General features: G+C 34.9%; 1 protein-coding gene across 1 annotated transcript in view; it reads right to left on the bottom strand.

Moving 5' to 3' along the window:
- LOC136811252 (nose resistant to fluoxetine protein 6-like) overlaps positions 1–22,907 on the bottom strand; it is a 62,364-nt gene that overhangs the window by 7,158 nt on the left and 32,299 nt on the right. Inside the window, exons 3-11 of the mRNA XM_067067866.1 lie at positions 17,851–18,052; positions 16,116–16,247; positions 6,466–6,596; positions 4,348–4,429; positions 3,541–3,634; positions 2,900–3,027; positions 2,153–2,224; positions 1,254–1,424; positions 278–374 (exon numbers count right to left, since the gene is read on the bottom strand). Of these exons, the coding sequence (XP_066923967.1) occupies positions 278–374; positions 1,254–1,424; positions 2,153–2,224; positions 2,900–3,027; positions 3,541–3,634; positions 4,348–4,429; positions 6,466–6,596; positions 16,116–16,247; positions 17,851–18,052 (1,109 nt within the window). The remainder of the gene's footprint in view (positions 1–277; positions 375–1,253; positions 1,425–2,152; positions 2,225–2,899; positions 3,028–3,540; positions 3,635–4,347; positions 4,430–6,465; positions 6,597–16,115; positions 16,248–17,850; positions 18,053–22,907) is intronic.

The following is a 22,907-nucleotide window of genomic DNA, read 5'->3' as shown; positions in this document are numbered from 1 at the left end:
GACGAGTGATCCCGTCAGAATGTTCTTTAAGGGTATGTAAGATTGACCTCTGGTCTAAATCTTTCAAACTCACTGACTATAATACTATGGTATAAAGTTTAAAACGCCCTGGAACACACTGGGCGGTCATCTTGACCAAAGATACATTACTGAAGAAAAATATTTCAACAGATTTCGACCTCTTAAACGCCATTGCATGCCCATCTAAGGGGCGGACTCCTGAACTTTGGCGCTCATTCTAGGAGAGGTCTCTCGAACAGAGCAATTAAAGCTTTACCTTAACAAAAAGAAGGTATCGACGGAAGGGAAAGCGTTAAGAATAGCCTGTGAAGTCCAACGTTTCATAATGGTACCCGCAGCTGTTAGAGTATTATCTAAAAAGATAAAGAGATCACAATCTATATATTAATACGCTTAAACGTGTGTGTTTACAACGTTTTGTAAAAAGTTTTCGAAAATCCAACAAAGCTCTACAAAGCCTCCTCTTCATGGCGTTGAATCATCATCTTTTTGCACCTTAAGCAGATTTCCCACCACTAGACTAACTTTGAGACCCCAAGATACTATTTTCTAATCACCAAATTTGGAGCTTGATGGGTTAAAATCAACCTTCTTCCCAATTTTTTTTTGTCATTTTAAAGAATTCTTATTCAGATGCTCTTTAAAACTTTCTGTTTACAATAGCGGCTCCCTATCACTTTCAAAACTTTTTAAAGTCTTTCAAAGTCACCCTCGAATGTCCAACCACGATGGCTAAGAAGATCTAAAATATACTTCTGCTAAGCCATTTATTTAATTGTGGTTAAAAATTGCAAGCAATGTTATCTTTTTTCTCCCTTATTTTCTAAAATCAAAATCAAATCTTCAATCGGTGGCTATCTTTCTTCCGTTAGAATTTGTTAGATCTGTAGTGATTCACTGGATTGGGACACGCAGCGTGCGACGCTGTGCATACGGCTAGTAAGTTTTTATTGAACACACTCAGTTGAAAATCCGAGCCTAGATTATTATAGTCATGGTGACTTATGGTGTAGTGACTTTATTTGCTTCCCTAAATCCCGTCGTATCGTCTAAATACCCACCTATCTTTTTTCAAGGATTTCACAAAAAATCTGAAAATTTCTGCTAAATTATGCTGAATTCAGTTTTCTTGTTCTGTCTTGTCTCCAAATCTACTTTCCTGCCAAAATTCCGGACACAAAGTATTTGGTGTTTAGATGATTTTTTATGATCTTATATCTTGTATATCTTACCGCTATATGGCAAAAGAAATCCCAAAAAATGTCCAAGAATAATCCACCACATGCTGATAACGCGGACACCGTTGATTGATTCGATTGCACCTTTAGGGGCCTGGGTCGAGATAATGGCACGTGTGTTTCTCAGTAAAGAGAAGCATAACAAAAACTTCATCAGATCCGGAACTATAAAAAAGAAAACAAAGAAATATTTGAGTTTGAGATATCGTAATACTGTAATATATTGTAATACTAAAGTGTAATATGATAATACGACAACTGTTATACGAAATAATATATTTGAGCAAACTATAAATGACGTACTCCTCTCTTTTAAATTAAGTTGTCTAAGCTTAAAACAAAAGAATATTTTTGAGCAAAGCTTTGGAAAATGTTAACCATTTTACAGGGCCCACGCCACTTTTTTGCAAAGTAAAAGTTTTTGGTTGCACCTCCTTAGACTCTATATTCATCATTGCCCTTCACTTTCAATTTCATGGCGTGGGCCCTGTTTATCCCCTTAATGAAAAAACAAAAATACTTTAAATATGAAGGATCAAGTTTGCTCAAAACTTGCTTAAATTAGCTTAAAATTTGGTTAAATTTTCTCTGCAATGTAATAGTCCGATTTTGATTACATATCCGCATACACGTTTTTTCATGAGAACATGCAAAACTTTTGAAGCCTTCAGATGTTCTTTACTTTTCGGGTTTCAAGCCTAAAAATGTTCTTAACATATGTTCTTATTTTCAGCATTTTTTGAGTATTTTTGTCCATTTTCCTAAACAAAAACAGGTATTCTAGAGCCCGGAAAGCCTTAAAATGTTCTTAATTTGTTCTTAAGATTTTGGCCATTGAAGCCTTATGTTCTTATATACTTTGCTCTTATAAAAAAAGTGTAATGCAAACTTACCTGTTCGTTTTTGAAGAGGACTTTCATCTTGTTGGTCATTACTTTCCAAGTTTTTCATCTCCACTTTGTTTTCTAGAATTCAAATAGAAATTTGCGAAAAATTCAATCTGTTATGGGCTATTTAGACTCCACAATATATTGACGCACAATATTCGGCAATATGGTTTGCGGACCGTAATTAACGAAGTAAACAACAGGTACTCTATTATAAAAAGGAATTTTTGCTCTGTAAACGATTCCCCTATATTGTTAGACTATTGCAAATCGAGCTGGCAATATACTGCCGGCACTCCAACACTCAGAAATACATTGTCAATTGCCGGACAATATATTGTGTAGTGTATATAGTAATCTACCCAGAAAGGGTGCAAACAACGCCCAACTAACGATGATAATTTCAATCAGCTTTGATGCAAGATTTTTTTAATAAAGCAATCAATCCTTCCTTAGGGGTAGGTTCTAAGGTTAGAGGGAGAATTTTACAAAATTGATTGTCGAAATTCAGATGGCGATTTCACGAAAGACATTTAAATTGCTCAAGAAAAATGCCATCGATGCTTTCGGCCGTTAGAGGGATAGCAAAGCAAGATAATATATACTCTGCATTTACAGCCGTAATGGGCGGTAGACGTAAAAAAGGGGCGGTAAAGTTTGAGTTCATCCAACGTTATCTTGTTGTGAACGTTAGAAAAACGTTGAAACGACGTTTTGCCTGCTGGAAAAGGATGATAGGAGAAATAAAAATACCATGATTCGCATTCCCATTCGTCAATATAGTCACATTCGACTTTTCTATCTTTGATTCGTAGTTCTGTTCGGTAATTTCAATAAATGTTCCTAGGACCATCAGTAAACCAAGGATACAAAAAATCGTTCTGTAAAATAAACAAATGTCTCATTTATTGATATTGGAAGTCTACTCTGCAATAAAAAAAAGAATATAAGAACTTAACTGTTGAGGCTTGGTAAAAACTCAGGACTTGTGAAAAAAAAACAAAGTCGTTATATAAAAACGTCCAAAATTTGAATATGTCTTTAAAATTTCGAGTTTTAAGCTTGAAAAGGTTCTTAAAATGTTCCTAATTTCACCATTTTGTGAGGTATTTTTATGCAATTTCCTGAGTGTTTTAGAGGCCTTAAAAGCATTACAATTCCTAACTTGTTCTTAATATTGTTGACATGGAAGCTTTTAATGCTTTTATATAGTTTATTCTTATAAAAACAGTAGCGTAGCCAAAAAAGAAATTGTGTAGGAGAGCAGATTTTTATCCCATTATAATTATCTTTTAATACCACATGAATAGATAATTACATTGTCACAAAAATCTACTCTCCCACACAAATTTTGCACCCCTCTTGGCTACGCTACTGGAAACATGTGTACTTACAATGTGATGATGAACCCAGTGGAATAAGAGAAATCTTCTCCGTCGCACCAAACATACTTCTCATCGTCAGTAAACTGAATAGCACCTCCCAATTCTGACGGTCAAGAATAAAAAGAATTATCAGATACACATCCTTCATATCTCGCCATTGTTTAAAACTGTAGGGCGCTTAATGATTGCAGAGAAGGGGTAGAATAAAGGGGACAGAAATTTAATCCGACAGGGTAGAGCTCTTAAGGTCGGGAAAAGGTTTAGATTACGGAATTTTGCAAAATTCTGTCAAAGATTTCGCAGCGTGAGTCCTGGACCCCAGCCCTTGCTATCGGTGATTAGCAGGTCCAACCGAAATATTTTTAGCTTTACGCGCAAGGGTAGGAGAATCAGCCCACTCTTTTAAAGCTTGAGCGTGGGTGGCCACCAATCTACCATCGGAACATCAGATAAGGAAGACGGAGGGTTTATCGGGCAAAAAGAGTATTTTAGCTTCTTCTTTGATGGCGGAATACGACTGAAGCCATCCTTATCCAATTAATCTATCAATTAATCAATTCACCATCAAAGGTTTTGTTTTAATCTCTGATATCGTTTACTTAAACTCATCATTTTAAATAACAAACTTTCTCACGTTGAATTGACCTGGATGTGGAGCAAGATAGGGCAGAAATAGGAAAGAAATTTTTTTTTTTTTTTTTAATTCAGCACAACTACGGCCTGATATATAACGGGTAACATATTTCAGATATGAAACAGGAACATCATGTAAAACTAAAACTTAAATTTTTTATGATGTTTTTGTAGAGAACTTACGTTTGGAGATGATAGCAGAATAGACAGACGCCACGTCATTTTCCGTACATTCTTTCGGCATACACGTGCCATAAACTCCGTTCTAAAAAGTAAAGATCAATCACTGGTTAAATCGGAATTGCTTACAATAAGAGTTATGCAATATTTTGTGATACCTTATCGGCCTTTTTTACGCCGGCCCTTATTGGCGTTATTTTTAGGCTCTTGGCGCAATAAAGGCCGGCGTAAAAGGGGCCAGTGTAAAACTAAGGCCGGCGTAAAACGGGCCGATAAGGTAGTACAATATAACTGTTTCGTGTTAATGTTAGTTTCTATTATAATGTTTTCCTTGCCACACCCTTCTTTTTCTTAAAATTAGACCTCGAAATGGTAAAAGTATTTTTTTATCTTAAGATCCTAAAACAGAAAAGAAGTAATTCTGTCACTGTAGATTAGTCAGAAACAACTTCAAATTGGACAATCGGAAAATCGTCTATTTAGCCAAGAATAGGTAAATTAGCCGACGATAAAGCTAGTCTTTATCCGTGATATTTGAACCGTTCAATAGTTGCATCTTCTTTTCCTAAGAAACAAACTTTTCATGTTTTTCATATTTTCCGCTCGAAAATCTTTCAAGTTCATCTCCCAGAAAAAGAAATCATAAAGCACGGTATTTTTCCATTTCATCATGGATATTCCTAACTTTTTACTTTAGGAAAAGTCATCTTAAAATATTCTTACGGTATTTTTAGGTTAAGAATACATAATATTAGATATTCTAACCATAGAATTATTATCAGATAGAACGAATTCATGCTTTTTTGAAGCGTGTCTGTAAGGGGTCCCTTAGTTGTAATGGGAATTCAGCTGCACGTGTGCAATGATAATGTCATTTCTTTGTTCTTATCGTATTTTAATTGCATATTTTCTCATGCTTGATTGGATTCTTTTGAATTCTCGAAAATTATGAACATAATTTAATTATTTTCAAATGGAAATTTAGGGTACATCGGTCCCATCAGTAAAAATAAAAATTATATTTTGAAATCAGCTACTTTCATAGATTCACCAGTGTTGAAAACTATTTGAAAACGCACTTCTAAGAAAAGAAATTTGGGTGTCACGTTTTCACCTAAACTATTCTTTCCGTATAGAGTAAAATTGATTTTTTAATTTTAGGAGTTAAAATCGATGGAATCGCTAAATTTCAGCTCCTAAAATTCCAGATTGTAAGCTAAAATAGATTTATAAATATCAATCGTTTTCCAAAACTAAAAATTTCGTAACTGAGAAAAAATACCGTGCAAACATACCCTTATAAAGAGATTTCTAGCCACGCGTCAGATTTTGAGAAACTGTTTTTACGACCAATAATTCCTTTTAACAAAGGGGATCTGAATAGATGATGAAGTAGCCAAAGTGAGATATTATCATTGAGTTTCAAGCCGAAGGCTAGAGGTCAATCTCCTTGGTAGGATTTGAAGCCAACAAATCCTACCAAAGTTGCGCGGCCTTGAGCGACCCGCCTGGTTTTTACACAAATGACAGATTGAAACTAAAATTTACCGCTTAATTTTGAAAAATATATCACTCGAAAACAAAGGAATTGCTAGATTCAATCCGTCATCAAAAATACGGCGCATTTTTTAAGGCTTCAATTTTTCTTGCCTGAGAAAGGTTAGAGATTGACCTCTAGCCCTTCGGGCTTGAAACTCAATGGATATTATTCTACCTGATAACAGTTCACTGTTCTAACTGTCAAATGTGCTAACCGCAATGGCTCAACTTCAGTATCTTTTATTTACTCATAGGTCTATAATCAACAGAAAATTTTTGATATAAGAAATAAAGTTTTAGCCTCGTTTTGGTCTAACTTTGTGACCACGCCCTTAAGATAAAAATTTTGAAAAAAATGGAAAAAAACAACACCCCCAGATATTCACCCAAAGAACAAGTGTGCAAAATTTCAGCCGAATCCGACCATTTTTTAAGTATCACAAAAACGACAAAAATAAGAATGTTATGGAAATTGTTAAGTTTTTTTTTTTAAATAGCCTTGAAAATGAAAGGAAATTCGACTCGCTTAAACCCAAAAAAAACTGTCAAGCGTGTATAGTATTACAGTATTTGTGCACAAACCTGGCTGACGACCTTCATACCAACAGAGCAATATTTGACATCAGGAATGGCTGAACATTCATCATAAGCACCATACCATCTTGTGTTCCCGTTCAGAAGACCTGATGGTATCTTCGCCCATGAATCGAGAACTGAAACGTAAATCAATATAAATCAAAATGGAAATTTTCATATACAAGAGAGCAACGTTTTTGTTTCCAATTGAATATGGATAGATAGATTCGATATTTGACGTGGATAGCCCAGTAATTAATTTCCCTAAGCTTGCGTAATGTTTTAAGGCCTTAAGCTTTTTTCACATGTACGTAAAATTTTACTTAAGATCTTGAAGGGTGGGGAATTTCCCTAAGCTTAAGTAGAGGCCTTGTGTAGAGTTTGCTTACGTTCAAAAAGTTTTGAACGGAAGGAAAAGTCACGTAAGACCCTCCCTTAAGCAACAAAAACTTTACATAATGTCGGGGAAAGTCCCATAAGACAGCCTTAGGAACGATTTTCCGTAAGGTCTAAAGTAAAATTTTACGTACATGTGAAAAAAGTTTTACGTTCAAAAAGATTTGAACGGAAGGAAAAGCCACGTAAGACCCTCTTAATCAACAAAAACTTTACATTACAGTATGTCGGGGAAATTCTCAAAAGACAGCCTTACAAACGATTTTCCGTAAGGTCTAAAGTAAAGTTTTACGTACATGTGAAAAAAGCTTTACTAACGGTTTTTTCGAAGTCTGAAAATCAAATATCTGAGGCTACCAACGGATTTAGCGTGAAAAGTAGATAAAGAAAATGGGGTTATTTGTTAAGTTTCGACCACCTGGTGCCGAGAAATAGCATTTTTAAGGCGAATGTTCATAGTTTGGACTGATAACACCAAACACTACTTGGTCACACCTTTGAAATTATCAAAAATGTCGATAATTTATAGAAAATACCAAACACTACTTGGTCACGCCTTTTTACTCATTAAAAATGTTCAAAACTTAGACCAAAAACACCAAACACTACTTGGTCACGCTTTTTTAATCATTAAAAATGTTCAAAACGTAGACCAAAAACACCAAACGCTACTTGGTCACGCTTTTTCACTCATTAAATATGTTCAAAACTTGATCAAAAACACCAAACACTACTCAGTCACGCATTTTCACTCATTAAAAAAATTCAAAACTTAGTCCTAAAACACCAAACACAACTTGGTCACGCCTTTTTACTCATTAAAAATGTTTACAATTTGGACCAAAAACAACAAACACTACTTGGTCACGCCTTTTTACTCAAATATATTCGCAGTCGTAAAAGCCTAAACACTGCTTAGCGACTTTTTTTTAAATTTTTTTAGAAATGCCCATATTTTTGGTGTTCATATTCAAGACTTCATGAGCAAAAAAAACACATCTATCTCATAAAAAAATTGAGTAATTTGACTAAGAACATTGATGTATGCTTATTAATTGTGATGCTTATAGATAAAAATGCGTTTTTTGAGTCAACAAATTTTTTTTGCAAAAATCTGCTTGAGCCATCTTTTACCTATGATGGTACCCAACTTTCATGCAAAAAAATCGATGATCCAAAAAACTCGTTTTTTAGCCGACTTTTGGCCCAAATTTGCCCCCCAAATTTTTTTTTCGAAAATCGGGGGTTTATAGTTACACATCTTTGTGCAAAAAATCATAAAGAATGAAAGAGCCAATCTCGAAAAAAGTTAGTAACGAACGAACGGACGAACGGACAGAGGTTAATTTATAATTTATTTGTCCAACAAAAATAACACCTTTTCGCCCTTCGAATTATTCATATTTTGTCATAATATACGACGAAGCATAATTTGGTCACGTTTTTAACCCGCTCTTTTTGAGAAATTTAGGGGGAAAATTATTTTATGACGTCATAATTGTTTGGGAGGTTAATTATAGCTTTATTCCTCCAAGAGCAATGTATCAAAATTTGTCAGTTTAACAAAAAAGAATTATGCATCGACTTTTGTGCTCTTATATAAAACATATTTATTATTCAAAACAAAAAGTATTTCTTTGATTCCATTCATCAAATTCACACCTTTAGAGAGAACATACCTTATTGATATTATATTTCGCGTGTTATAAAATTTTGCGGGTACTTAATTTCGCGATTTTTTAGGCCAACTTTCGCGAAATTTAATACCATTTAAATTTTTCAAAAACACAAAATCGCGAAAATAAATACACGCGAAAAATTTTCAAAATAGATCGAAATTCGAAAATACTTACTTGTTACATTTTTGTTACTAGTTTTGTTACTAGGTATTTTTTGGTATGTTTACATGGAAACCACTCTTATCTGTTTGTTTATTCTCTCGTGCATGAATTATTAGAAAGAAGAAAAAAATGAACGGGTGACCGGTTAATGAGATGTGGCGAAGTAGTGCTATGCACACCCCCACTGGCTGAAAGAATCCTACCGGGTCTGTGAGAACGTATTTGTTATCACCCAAGTTGACACGAAACGTCATAACAACATATATCAAACCTCCATAAAGCTTTAGATGGGTGTGAAAAACAATGTTGTTTAAATAAGGATAATTCTTTGTTGATTGTTATCTAATTTATACATTTTAATTATTCAAACCCGTGAAACCTCAATACAGATTTCTTTCATTATCTTGAAAACTTGATTACCGCTTTAATAATTAAGATTTCACCTGGGATGTAAATGAAAAACAAAATTGAAATTTGTTGTTTATTCGAGATAAAAATTTCTCGCTGAAATCAGTAATGCTGTCAATATTAAAAGTTGAAAATGAAAATGAAAACGAAAATCTGTCTTTGGCGATTATTCTTGTGGTTGATACTTTGTTTCATTGTTGATTGCCGGAGATTTGCAGTTCGGAAGTTTCCATGTATAGGAGACGAGCTTATAGAGAACAAGTCTCGAGTTGAATGTATTTTAATGTGTAATAATAAGCGAAGAGGAGTAGTGATATATGCTGACGAAAAATGTTATTGCGGCAAAGCGGATTGTGGCGATGAAGAGAAACAACAAATTTCATCAGATGCTGTCGAATATGAGCCTGTTCTAAGTAAGTTCTTTTGTATGCTGTAAGCGTACCCTTAGTTTGTACACAGACCCGATATCTAGGGCTAATCTCAAAATTCATTACCGTAGAGAGTCTGTCGTCATTTCCTTTTCTGTTTTGAAGTCTTTCTAACCGGTCTCTACGATGGAGTGTGAGTGAGAGGCAATGAGAGAAGTGCTGCTACGATTAGCAGACTATACGTTTTTTTTCTTAGCTACATCTATTCATCTATATTATACTCTGTATCTATGTCTTTTCCAGAATCATCGGAATACGTTATCACGTTTAAAACACCGACATTGAGTGTACCTGTGTTGCCATCAAAAGAGATCAATGTCGGTCAAGAAATATCTTTCATTCAGCTTCTGGCTTATGCTACCTGACCCTCCATCCAATCTCTTTGGGAAGCATATCTTTACTTTCCCAAAAAATGATGACTTGAAAATGATTCAAGTCAACATAAGCCCGTCTTTTACTCTATGCGTTTCTGTCCGAGCGGAAGGAGTATGTTTTGGAAAAGCAGATGCACCAGGGAGTTGGAACCACTATGCCGTCACACTTAAGCAAATTAGTGGTGCAATTGACGCCAGGTTTTATATCAATGGTAAATTTATGGCGGTTAAAGCCATTTCTGTTTCAGCTTTAGTAGCTACAGGAGCTAATCCACTCACAGGCTTTGTTCTGGGTCAGGATGTTGATAATGGCGTGGTCAACGAAATCGTGCAATCATTTTATGGGAAAATGACGAAATTATATATCTATGGCCATTTATTGAATAATGCGGAAATCAAATCTTGTTATCGCCATCAAGAACCTGTCAATGATCGTTTGTTGTGGTGGGAAGAACTTCGAGGGGAAGAACTTCGAGGGATTGATACAGGAAACAATGACGTCCGTGAAAGAAGTTATCCGAAAGAATTTGTGAATTGGTAAACTTCATGAAATGTCGATGCGAGAATAGTTCCATTTATACTGAGACGGAAAAATCGTCTGAGACGAGTAGTTTGTAAAATGTGATATGTGGAGGAGATCCTATTTATTGAATGGAAAGTATACTCCTCCATAATTCTCATTTTCTAAACTTCTCGTCTCAGACAAATTAATGGTCTCAGTATAAATAGAACTAGTGACATGCACGTATTATGCTTTCAGTTACCATGGTAGTCTGAATCGCAGACCTCTATAGATATACTTCCTTCATGTCAAAAACAATATGGAGGCAGCGCCGTAAAATTTAGAAACAGGTTTAACAACTATAAATCTTGTTTCCGGAAATGCAGTCCAGGTGAAACAGCGCCTCAAATGTCATTTCACTCTCATTTTTGTCAGGAGGGTTATAATGGTATGGAGGACTGGGATTTTACACTTATCGATCAATCCCAGAATGAACAGAGTCTTCGGGTACGCGAAGATTTCTGGATTAACAAACTCCAGACCTTTGAGCCTCAGGGCTTGAATGAGAGGGAAGTGATGATCGATTATGGCTAGGTTTTTACCCTTTCTTTGTTTAGTTCTTTTCGTCTTCTTGTCAGGCGGGAATTTAACCTTTGAGAAAAAACTGCTTTACTTTATCATATTTTATTACCCTATTTATTCTCCCGAGCTTAATTTGTTTTCGTTAATTACAATTGTACATTACACCGTCATTTTAACGCCTTTTTAACTTTTATTCTCAGATGAACTTTTTAATTGTCAATAGACCTATAATTTTTTTCCCTTGTGTATATAGAATTAGTATATAAACCTTGTCAAATAAATCCAATTGAAAAAATTCCAAATTGAAAAAACTTGCGTGAACGTGAAAATTCACTTTTTGATTGCGTGAATGCGTGAATCTGGGCTATTTTGTGCGTGAATACGTGAATTTTTCCTTTTTTACACCGATCATGTGCAGTTTTCCCGATTTTCCCATGTTTCCCCGATTTTCCCCGAAAATTTTCCGATTTCCTGAAAAATCGGGTTATTGCGTGAAACTCGAGGAAAATTTGCGTGAATGCGTGAATTTCGAAAAAAAATTGCGTGATTGCGTGAATTGAGGGTCCGCTGGGGGGGGGGGACCTCTTTAAAACAAGCCTGAGAGCTCCTCCAACCCCCCCCCCCCCCACGAGAAGATCAAAGTATACTTCTCTTTAGCATTGTAGCACTGTTTCTACGACATCAAACAATTAAGCTATAGTTCATTACTATAAAATAAAAGAGAAACATAGTGTAATTAAAACTTTTTGTTAATTTCATTCCAGTCAGTTATGATACATTTTCTTCTGTTGGATGTAGACAATATCCATATCTAACCAAAGTGTTATCTAGAAATAAATTAGTAAATTGCCAAAACGTCAGAACCAAAATAAAGATATCCATCAAATATACATAGAAATTGTACTTTTTGTTTTACTTGATAAAACTCCAATAACACTTTAAACTAACAAGCTACAAACTTTAAGTCACAAAGCACAAAACTCCAGAAAAACACAATTTGCATCAAAATCTTTGCAAAACGTAGTTCATATTTATAACATTTCAACAGGAACTGTATTTTGGTAGAGTTGGTCAAATTACAGAAACCATTTGTCAGTTGTCTGCAAGGCCAATGAGTACGTAAAAACTGACTGCTATTCAGTCAAAGCCATAATTTGGCATGGTCAGAAAAAACAAACATAATTTACATCCAGTCTTCGTAAATAAATTTTGTAGTTTAGTACCGTCAAGTTACACAACATGCACACAACCATCTTGAAGACTTTGCTGGTCGCAAATGATAATCGAAAGCAAAACTTAAAATTCATAACTATTCAGGGAAGCTCATTTTTCCCCCATTTTGCTTTAAACTCCCTTTTGATTGGTCTATGAATTTGGGCGATCGCTTTACCGCCTTGACAGAATAAACACACGACCATAATAAATAAATTCAACAGGGCAGCGGAGTAGCAATTAATTTAAACTGGGATTCCTCTCTTCTGTGCCAAGCACTGGCAGTGTTTTTTAAACTTTAAAACAATGTTAAATGAAGACCAGATGGATCTGTTTGTTATGACTGTGCAAGTTGTGACGTGAGTGTGCATGTTGTGTAACTTGACGGTATAATTCATTAAATTCTAGAAACCATTTTTCATAACCTTCTGCAGTCCGCTTTCTGCAAGTCTGATAAGAGATATGTATAAACTGTTATCGCCATTCATTCCATTCCTTCATTCAGTCAAAACGTGCGCCAAGGTTAGAAAAGGTTAGAAAAACACAATCTGCGTCCGGAACTGCGTGAAAAATAGTTAGATCAATTTCAACAAGAACTGTATACATTAATATTAATATAATTGATCAAATTTCAAAGACCATTTGTCATAATTTTGCAAGTCCAATAATAGGAGATGTGATGTGTCATCATTTGGTTCCCGTCATCTGACCGACCCTGATTTACGGTCAGCAGGTAGAGTTGGAGAGTCGGAAAGCTTTTCCGCTGCTTTGCTGGATTTCCAATGTCGACCTCTGCACGCTCTGTGTTTACAAGTTTTCAAATCGAAGTAGCGAGCCGCATGCTAATGGAAAGTAAACCGAAAACCAGTTTATCCACGGTTTCTCAATTTCTTAATTCGGATCAGTCCACACGGATTCCCTTTCAACAAGATGTATAGCTGCTTCTTAAAAGAAAAATATTTTCGACCGACCGACCGACCGACCGAATGACCCCCACTTTAAAAAAAAATGACGGGAATCAAATAATTTTTTGCGATTCGCCTTATCAAACACTTACAAACCAAGTCCAAAAAAGCACGATTGCATCCAGGCTTTATCAAATTTAGACAGTAGCTGTACTTTTGTAAACTTTATCAAATTCCAATAACATCATAACACCATCAATCCCACCTAGAGGAAACAAGAAGAAAAATATGTTTTTATTGCAAAAAAAACTAATAAAAAGCAGCAATAAAAAGTATCCGAAAATTCAACATAAACAAAAACTTGAGAAAACGGCTTTAAACCTTCAAAAGATGTAGAAAAAGAATCCCCTTGATGAAAATCATGTGTTTGATTTGCCGAGTTAAAAAAATAAATGACAGAAATTGAAGCTTGCAACAGATTTACACTGGAAATACTTTGGTACAACACTGACTTATCACATCTGACTTATCGCTTGAGCCGCCATCTTGAAACACCACATTATGATAAACAACGCACGCTAAAAGTACCCAAAAAGTTAACCCGATCGGAAGAAAGTTTAGAAATCAAAGTATATCGATCGGGAAATCGGATTTTTTTTTTTGCCGTCTTATGGAACTGGAAGAAAATTTACCTATTTGAATCCCGGGGGGGGGGTACTTAGGCAAAATGGGTGCCGGGTATGTGCGAGCCATAAGGGTACCTTTTTTCATTCCTCAAAAGTCTCTCAAAGGGGTACAAATTCAAAAGTTAGTCTCTGAAAGGGTCCCAAAATCACGAAAATCAGAAATTTCTCTCTCAAAGGGTCACGAAAAAATTTGGTGACAATCAAACCAAAATTTGGAAAAAAATGGACCAAAATTTTGGAAAAAGTCTCTCAAAGGGTCCCAAAATCACCAAAATTTTGTCTCTCAAAGGGTCGATTTTCGATTTTCGGCTCGGACATACCCGTCACCTCGCAAACCTAGTACCCCCCCCCCGGGATTTGAATGCTCAGCTTAGGCTGACCAAAAAGATATCTGTGTGGTTGAAACTTTTCCAATTGTCTGTGAGAATCAGTTTTTTTTATATTCAAAGCTTAACTCCAGTTTAAATGATATAACATATTTATTTTTATTTTGCAAAGGCACTTTGAACAATAGTATAGTGGGTTTTAGATTCTGCTAAAATTACGTAACATGAAGAGAGTCCGTCATTGGGAAAAAAACATATGAATTTGTAGAGAAAATACCTTACGATATATCGACTTTTTTCATAAAGATGTGAAGTTATGCAAACTAGTCAAACTGAATAGCCTGTACTCAACACAATCCAATGCCAGTTGTCATGTGTTTTGTCAAAGAAAAGAAAAGACCTTTTTTTCTTCATTCCTTTTTGTCCAAAGGAATAGACTTGGGATATTACTTTATCAAGTTATCCCCATAAAATAAAGCTCAATTTTCATTCCATTTTCAGCATTTTCTTTTATTCTGAATTCCAAAACTGACATGCCTAATAGCTTGAAAAGAGCGTGTTTGTAAAATGTATGAATAAGCCTGATGGGAAAGGAAACCGTTTAAGAGCAATTAAAGAATAAACCCACAGATCTGGGTCTGGTCACAGATTACCCAAAGGCTAGATAGGCAACTTTAAGCTTTCTCCAGCAAAAAAAAGTGAAGCAAAAGTTTGACTTTTTAACTTCGTGCCGATGGATAGGATCTAGCATTTTAATTGTTTTCGGAGCGCGAGATCAAACAATGTAAGCGGCAAACGCTATTTCGCATCTCTCAAACCAAGAAAATTGCTTGCTGTCACGTGATTTCTTTGGTAGGAAATCCTACCAAAACTTGTTAAAGGAAAATTTAAAATTGGTCTGAAAGTTAACCTTTTACCCTTTAATGACTGAAAATGACTGAAATTCATTCCAGAAGTTGCCCCATATGTAAATTGAGAAAATAATTTTTGCTTGCACGCTGATGTCGTCTTTTTGGCAAATTGACTGTTTGTTTGAAAAAATGATGGGAAAAAAATTCTTATTTACTCGAATTGTCACTATTAGACCTCCTGGCAAAGATTCAAGCTCAAGCAATAGTCCGATATTCACCAAATTTGGAAGATCTGTTCAGGGTAAAAAGGAGCACAAAATGAGCAAGATGGAATTTGATCTCGAATTTACAGTGACCCATATGAAACCTTACTTTTATATCTTTGATTTACCTGAAAATTTCATCATACAATCTAAATATCGAATTACAGAGGTAATCGAAAAACCAAGCAAAAACCGTTCCGTTGCCCATCTAATGAGCGTCGAAATCCAAAGTTTTATACTCTAAACATGATTCCTACTGCTTCCTGAATCTTTGCCGGCAATGCCGGACAAAAGGTTGTAGACAAATGAAATTTCAGTGAAAAATGATGAGAAATAGAGCAAAATGACCCTTCAATGTGTCTGAAAGGGGATGGAAGTTAAGAAAAACACTTTTGAAGTCGTTGCATTGCTTTTGAATTGCTTTTGAGGAAACCACAAGCAAAAAACCAGCGTTTTGATACTGGTGTAAGCCAGTTAATCAAGCCCTTGTGGTTTGCCCTTGCGGTAAGACTGCAGTGGGTGACTTTCAAAGACCCCAGAGCCTCTTGGAAACTTGTTTTTGATCGATATTGAAGTATTTTGCAAATATTGCAGAAGTCTACAAACCTTTTGTCCAGCATTGGGGGTAAAGCGCTTAAATCTTTATTTCTACCATCCTGTTGGGCCACCATACTGACAAATTTTCAAAAAAATTGTCATTTTTCTCTAAATAGGACGAAGCAAATCAAAATTACCAAAAAAACTTTATCCCAACGCTTTTGGTTGACGATAAGATTTTCTGAGGGTGTTTAGGCCTTAAGGTACAATAATTTTGTTGGCTAGTGGCTATTGTATTGTGATGTTAATTGTTAGTTAGAGAAAGTCTTTTATGAAAACGCTCACCTTTTCCAACTGGTGAAGACAAAATGGCAACCAAAGATGCAGGGTTGCTAAGCGACATGTTTCCTTGTAACAACACACCAAATAATTTCATAATCTTCACACCACAGTCGATTGTCAAACCTTTCGGTAAACCTTTGAAAGAAACAAAAATAGCAACCGTAGAAAATTCAGTCAGTTCAGGGTAAAGAGGCCATTATGAATTTAAAATTAGCAATTAATATTTATTTAATAGACACGCATCATTATATCATCTTTTTAATTTTAAATCAAATCAATTTTGTTTTTCGATTATTTAATTTTTTGAAGATACGATATATCTTTTTATACTCTCTTCTGACAATTGCCGGGAGCATGAAACTCTTCATCATATATTTCATTGGGATGAGATGAAGTTTTTACAAGCTCTTATTTGATTTGGTTGATCGTTAACCAGTAATAAAACAATTTTGTTACTTTTTTTCTAAAGAACGCGTCATTTTTATTACTTCAAATGACCAATTATTAAAGTAATTTATAAAAACTCCATCTCATCTGATTTCATTGGTAGAGATTGAAAACCGGCAAATACAAATATGTTAAAGAAATTCTGGCCTTGAGAAAATAAAAACAGAACTGTAAAATATATATTTGTTTCTAACTTTAATTGCGATTTTAGTGGAGGGTACTTTATCACTGGTAAATGTAAATATTTACCCCTATGATGACGTCACCAACCCAATTTTTTTTTCTTAGAACATTTATACCAAGTTTGAAGTCCATAGCGCTGCTAGATCAAAAGTCATAAGAGGGCTGTAAAAACAGCTCTCTTTATGATATGACTTTTAGCATCAAGGCCGGCAACTTTGAAAACGTACAGCAGGACCGAACAAAAAGAAACCCTTAGGGATTGATATCTGGATCGTAGCTAGATTTTATTCTCTTCATATCAATTTTCTCATGAGAATAGTGAATTTTAATTGGGTAATTAATGGACGTTTTCAAATCTCCAAACGACTTGAAAATTCTTTGGGACAAAGACGGTAAAGGAAAATATGATAGTTTTAAATGATATGAATCCCTCATGAATTATATCGTTATTTTTTTTACAAAAACTTGACTACATTACAAATTTGTCCACGTGATATTAAATCTAGATAAAATCGGATAAAAATTGCCATCTGATTTTATGATATACTTCATCTCCTCATTCAAGTCGCCATCCAAGACGCTATAGGTCCCTAATAATAGGGTTAAGACCCTCACCATAGATTTATAAAGCCCGAAGGGCTAGGTGTCAAAATTTTGCTGAAAAGTGTGGGACGAGATGGAGTTTTTACAAGCTCTTATTTGATTTGGTTGGTCGTTAACCAGTAATAAAACAATTTTGTTACTTTTTCTAAAGAACGCGTCATTTTTATTACTTCAAATGACCAATTATTAAAGTATCTTATAAAAGCTCCATGTCATCTGAAAAGTGTGCCGTAGTTAGGTAGGAAATCCTAGTCACGCGACATTACAATAGAATTTCAGCGCTTGACCAATCAAAAGCTTCGCGGGTTTTCGAAAACAATAGCAACAATATATTTTTTCCGATATTCAATTTTTTTTGCCTGCGATGGCTTTAAGCAAGCCATCTAGCCCTTCGGGCTTTATAAATCTATGCCCTCAACTTTATCTGCACATCCGTTCGTTTTCAAATCGGGTCCCTCGGAGAGGGATTTCAAGGAGGTCGCAAATTAATAGAAACCTTTATCACCTGGCACAAAGACAGTATCGTCAGAAATACCACCACTGGCTAGCAAAGATTGCCAATCCAAATTCTCCATAGCTTTCATCACATCAATGTTTTGAAAAAACGCCATAAACATGACGTCAGAAGTTGCATTTTTACTTTGTTTGAGAGTTGCGTACATCTTTTTGGTGTCAACCAAAGGGACGATATCAACTCCGGCTAAGACCTGTAAAATGTTATGAAGCAGAATGATGATTTTTTAAATGATCATAAAGGAATCTCTGCTGACTAAATTGACGGATGAGTGCCCGGTGGTAAGCTTAAAGTCAATTAATTTCGTACCATAGATCGAACTTTGGCGTCTTTTAAAGTTGATATTTATCATATTTTGGCTTTTTTTAACTTTGGTTCCAAAGTCTGGCGTGGATGAATCTTAGAAGTTTTCTTTGGCAACCTTGGAAAAAATAAAATTCCTGCAAATTGGACCACAGAAATTTCAAATTGAAGCAAATTTGAGAATGATTCGAAATGCATGACAGGTTTTGCTTGCGTACCATGATTCACAACTGAACTATTTTGAATGGTAATTTTAGAGGTGGACTGACTGACCAACTGAGTTAGGCATCACTAAAGAACACTCTTTTCTCACAAAACTGGTAGGATTTTTTTCAGCCAGTGGTGTTACACAGGCCCAGCGGAACAGCCGTAAAAGGGGGAGGCTGAAGTCTTCCCAGTCTCCCCGCTTCCAATGGGCCTGATAAAAATAACGGACTAAAATTTGATGGGGATTGATATGGATGAAGCATAATTACCAAAATAAAATAAGTTCTAGTCAGAAATAAAGAAGTAAACTTTCCAAATTGGAATCAGAGGTTACATCTTCCCTTGTACAGTAAAGTACATAGTAAAACAAACAGTATAGTTCTGCAGCCGGATATGTATGAAAGCAGCCGGTGGGTCGGCCTTTTTTATGATGTGTTCTAAGAGCATATTTCAGCTAGAAATTTTCATCTGTTCTAATCATATCTTCGAAAATCAATCAGCTAGAAAGGATGATGTGTTCTGACGAGATAGGGGTATAATTAAGGACATCTAAACGTGTTCTGTCTACACATCTTTTAAAGAGACAGGGGTATAATCAAGAGAAAATTGATGTAATTTTGTTGCCTAGTAACCCTAGAAATTTTCAGAAAACATATTTCGTGGAGGAAAACAACTATCACAGGAAAAAATCTTTAAATCCCAAACTAGTGAAAATTGAAAAACAGATTGGGAATTTCAACCCATTTCTTTTAGGATTAGGGAATGTTAACTTGGGATTCTTTGGAGCATTGGGTATTTGTTTTTACCATTCTGGAAATAATTTCCCAAATTTGTTTTGTATATTCGGGATCAATAAAATCCTCTATGGCAAAACCTAAATCATAAACTTAAAATTTTTGAAATAGGTAAAAGTTGTGACCAAGGTAGGGAAACAAAATAACACCAACCGCTATAATTCTTTCTAAATGAAAAAAGGAACCTATCCGAAAATACAAATTCACAATTTTGGTAATCTAATTCATAAAGAAACTAGGAAAAATTAGAAATCACATCGTGAAAAATAGATTACATCGGAAATAGAAACCTATCCGAAAACACAAATTCACAAGTTTAGTAATTTGGTACATAATTTAGTTAGGGAAAGGAAATATCACAAATTGTGACCTTGCTTGCTTTATTCTATTCTTTCTCTGGATCGGGAAATATGATTTCTCGAATTAGAGAAATAAAATTTCCCAGATTGGGAAATTCGATTTCCCGAACTCTTTAATTTGAGTGTATCCTTAAAACAATTAATTAAATCAGAACTTATTTTTCAAACCTTCAGATAAGACAATTCAATCAAAAATTTTAAACTGTCACAAATTAGAGCCTAAGTTCGGGAAAATTATTTTCAGGTTAGGTATGCCGGCCATTCTGTAGCAATATTCAATCTTTCGAATATTTAGTTCAATCCAATCCTTAATGCCAATATTTAGTTCAATCCAATCCCCATATTTAGTTCAATCCCTATATTTCGTTCAATCCAATCCCGATATTTTATTCAATCCCTATATTTCGTTCAATCCAATCCCGATATTTTATTCAATCCAATCCCGATATTTCATTCAATCTATTTTTATTCAATCTTTTTTTTCATTCAATCTTTTTTTTTATTCAATCTTTTTTTCATTCAATCTTTTTTTTTATTCAATCTTTTTTTTATTCAATCTTTTTTTTTATTCAATCTTTTTTTTCATTCAATCTTTTTTTCATTCAATCTTTTTTTTATTCAATCTTTTTTTAAATTCAATCTTACTGGGCACGAGTACTCCTGAACTTCTTTATTCAAATCTTTGCAAGGCGTATTAACATCACTCCAGAATGTTCCTAATGATGAGGAGGAGCTGTTGTATCAATGCCATCGTGTTGACGAGCTTTTAAGATTTTTAAACAATTTATCAACTGACAATAAACATGATTACAAATTGATCCCTAATTTCTCAGATGATGGATTAAGGGGTGTGCAAACAAAATCATTTTATTATAGATGCATATCGGCGTGGAACCAGCTCCCAAGAAATGTTGTTAATGCTAAGTCAATCAAAGCATTTAAAGAAGAACTGACTCAGGCATGGATAAAGCACCCGTTACGTTACGATTCAAGATCACTTTTGTAATCATTATGTAGATAGACCGGTTTAGAGGCCCTAGTGTGCCTGGACTGTAAATCCTTTAATAAATAATAAATAAATATTCTTGAAATAACGACTGACGACATCTCAACAATATCTAACCTGTGTAGTGCATTTACTGACCTAAAGGGAACAAGTAACAAGTGTGTGCAGAAATAAGAAGATAATTGACTCGACAGAATGCACCATTATCTTGACAGAACGTTCAAAAAGTGATGTAAGAGGGAGACCTAAGTTTTCAATCCAGAAAGATGTGCTTGAAGAGCTGCGTGGCTTGGGATTTAGCTGGGTAAAAATAAGTGAGATGCTTGGCGTGTCAAGGTGGACTGTTTCCAGGAGAGTTGAGGAATTTGATTTGTCTGAACTACAAAGATTTAGCGACATCAGTGACCAAGAAATTGACAACATTATTAAAGATTTTATCAGTAGACACATCTGGCTATCGGTTTATTGGAGGTTTTTTTCATTCTAAAGGTATCAAAATACAACGAAGGAGAATAAGAGAAAGTCTACATCGTGTCGATCCAGAAAATGTCACTTTTAGATGGGGTGCCGTAGTATCAAGGCGAACATATTATGTACCGTGGCCTAACTCTTTATGACATGTCGACGGACACCATTCCTTAATTCGCTGGAAATTTGTCATCCACGGATGCATTGATGGGAAATCGCGAAAGATAATGTTTTTACACGTCTTAAATCACTTCAAACCATGTGGAAACTGCATTAGGGAGGTAATAATTACGCTCGTACCCAGGAAGATTGAATGAAAAAAAAAGATTAAATAAAAAAAAAGATTGAATAAAAAAAAAGATTGAATAAAAAAAAAAGATTGAATAAAAAAAAGATTGAATAAAAAAAAGATTGAATGAAAAAAGATCGAATTAAAAAAAAGATTGAATTAAAAAAAAGATTGAAAAAAAAGATTGAATGAAATATCGGGATTGGATTGAATAAAATATCGGGATTGGATTGAATAAAATACAGGGATTGGATTGAATGAAATATAGGGATTGAACTAAATATGGGGATTGGATTGAACTAAATATCGGCATTAAGGATTGGATTGAACTAAATATTCGAAAGATTGAATATTGCTACAGAATGGCCGGCATAGTTAAGGAAAATTTATTTTCCTAACTTGTATTACGCATGCGTGAGAAAAAACCACAAGTGGTTTTCACTCAAAAGTGTTCGAGTCGTATGTAAAGCAAACCATTATAAGGGTGTATTCGATCAGTGTGTGACACAGCGCTAAAGGTGAGGCGTCCCGCCAGGGCGGCCTCATTCGTTCGCAATGGACTTGCGTCGCAAGGGCTCAGTGGATCGGTGAGACGGATTTGAGGTCATTAAGTTGGCTCTCTAGTGCAGCTCCACTGTTGTGACAAAAGTGTCGGGATTCTCAAAGTAGCGCAAGTACATGTCAGAACGAATGAGAGCTATCGAACCAATGCTCACAGAATGATCGAATACATTTAATTATTTTACCAGCTTTCTATAAATCAGGATTTAATTCGTGAATGATGTTTTCAGCAGAAACACAAACTGATCTTTATTTTGAAAATTCGGGAATAGCATTTTCTTGATGGTGAAATTTCAATTTCACCAGTTAGTTAAAACAAACATCCAGATCATGTTTACCATTAATCTACACCCGGATAATGTGTTAGTGATATCCCGAATCCAAACCCAGGGACAGTTAGCACGATCCCTAGTTAGTGATCAGTTAGGTAAATATAGCATTTTCCACATATGTATTCATATATTTCTCGAACCTTGGGATTTGATAATTTTTTCCTGTGTATCTTACAAGTTTTATTGGTAAACTGTTTGTCCTAGATTTTAGAACACATCAAACCATAAAGTAGTGATAAGTTTAGGGAGACAAATAGTGCGATAAAGGTTTCCTAGTAGTGAGGTCTGTTAGCACATGAGAATGTAAAAATACTTCAGATGGTGATAAAAGCATGAAATTTGGCACAGATGACCCTTAGAGGGTCTAAATAAATAAATAAAATAAATAAAATTCTACAACCGCCCATTACTGGACATGGTTGGACATGGGAAGGTATCTCACCGTGAGGCCTATTCACTTAGAGGTATTTTCCCATGTCGAACTAATTAAATTCAAATTCACATCATTACTTTAGTAATAGAAATCTAAAGCTTACTTTTAAACAGTAACACCAAATTTTCCCACCTGGCCACCTGCCAGATGACGTCATCATGTGGCTTGGCAAAAATTAATTTTTTTGAAAATATTCAAAATCTGATGGTTTCAGCGGAAATTGCACGAAATGCTGATGAAAATTAAGGTATAAAACATGCCTTGAAAATCTTCCTGTCAAAAGTTAACGTTGAGAT

This window comes from Clytia hemisphaerica, unplaced genomic scaffold (genome assembly GCF_902728285.1).
Source record: "Clytia hemisphaerica strain Z4C2 unplaced genomic scaffold, Clytia hemisphaerica genome assembly, whole genome shotgun sequence".
Taxonomy (NCBI): Eukaryota; Metazoa; Cnidaria; class Hydrozoa; order Leptothecata; family Clytiidae; genus Clytia; species Clytia hemisphaerica.
Note: the sequence above shows the minus strand (reverse complement) of the source record. Positions and strands in the feature narration are given on the sequence as shown.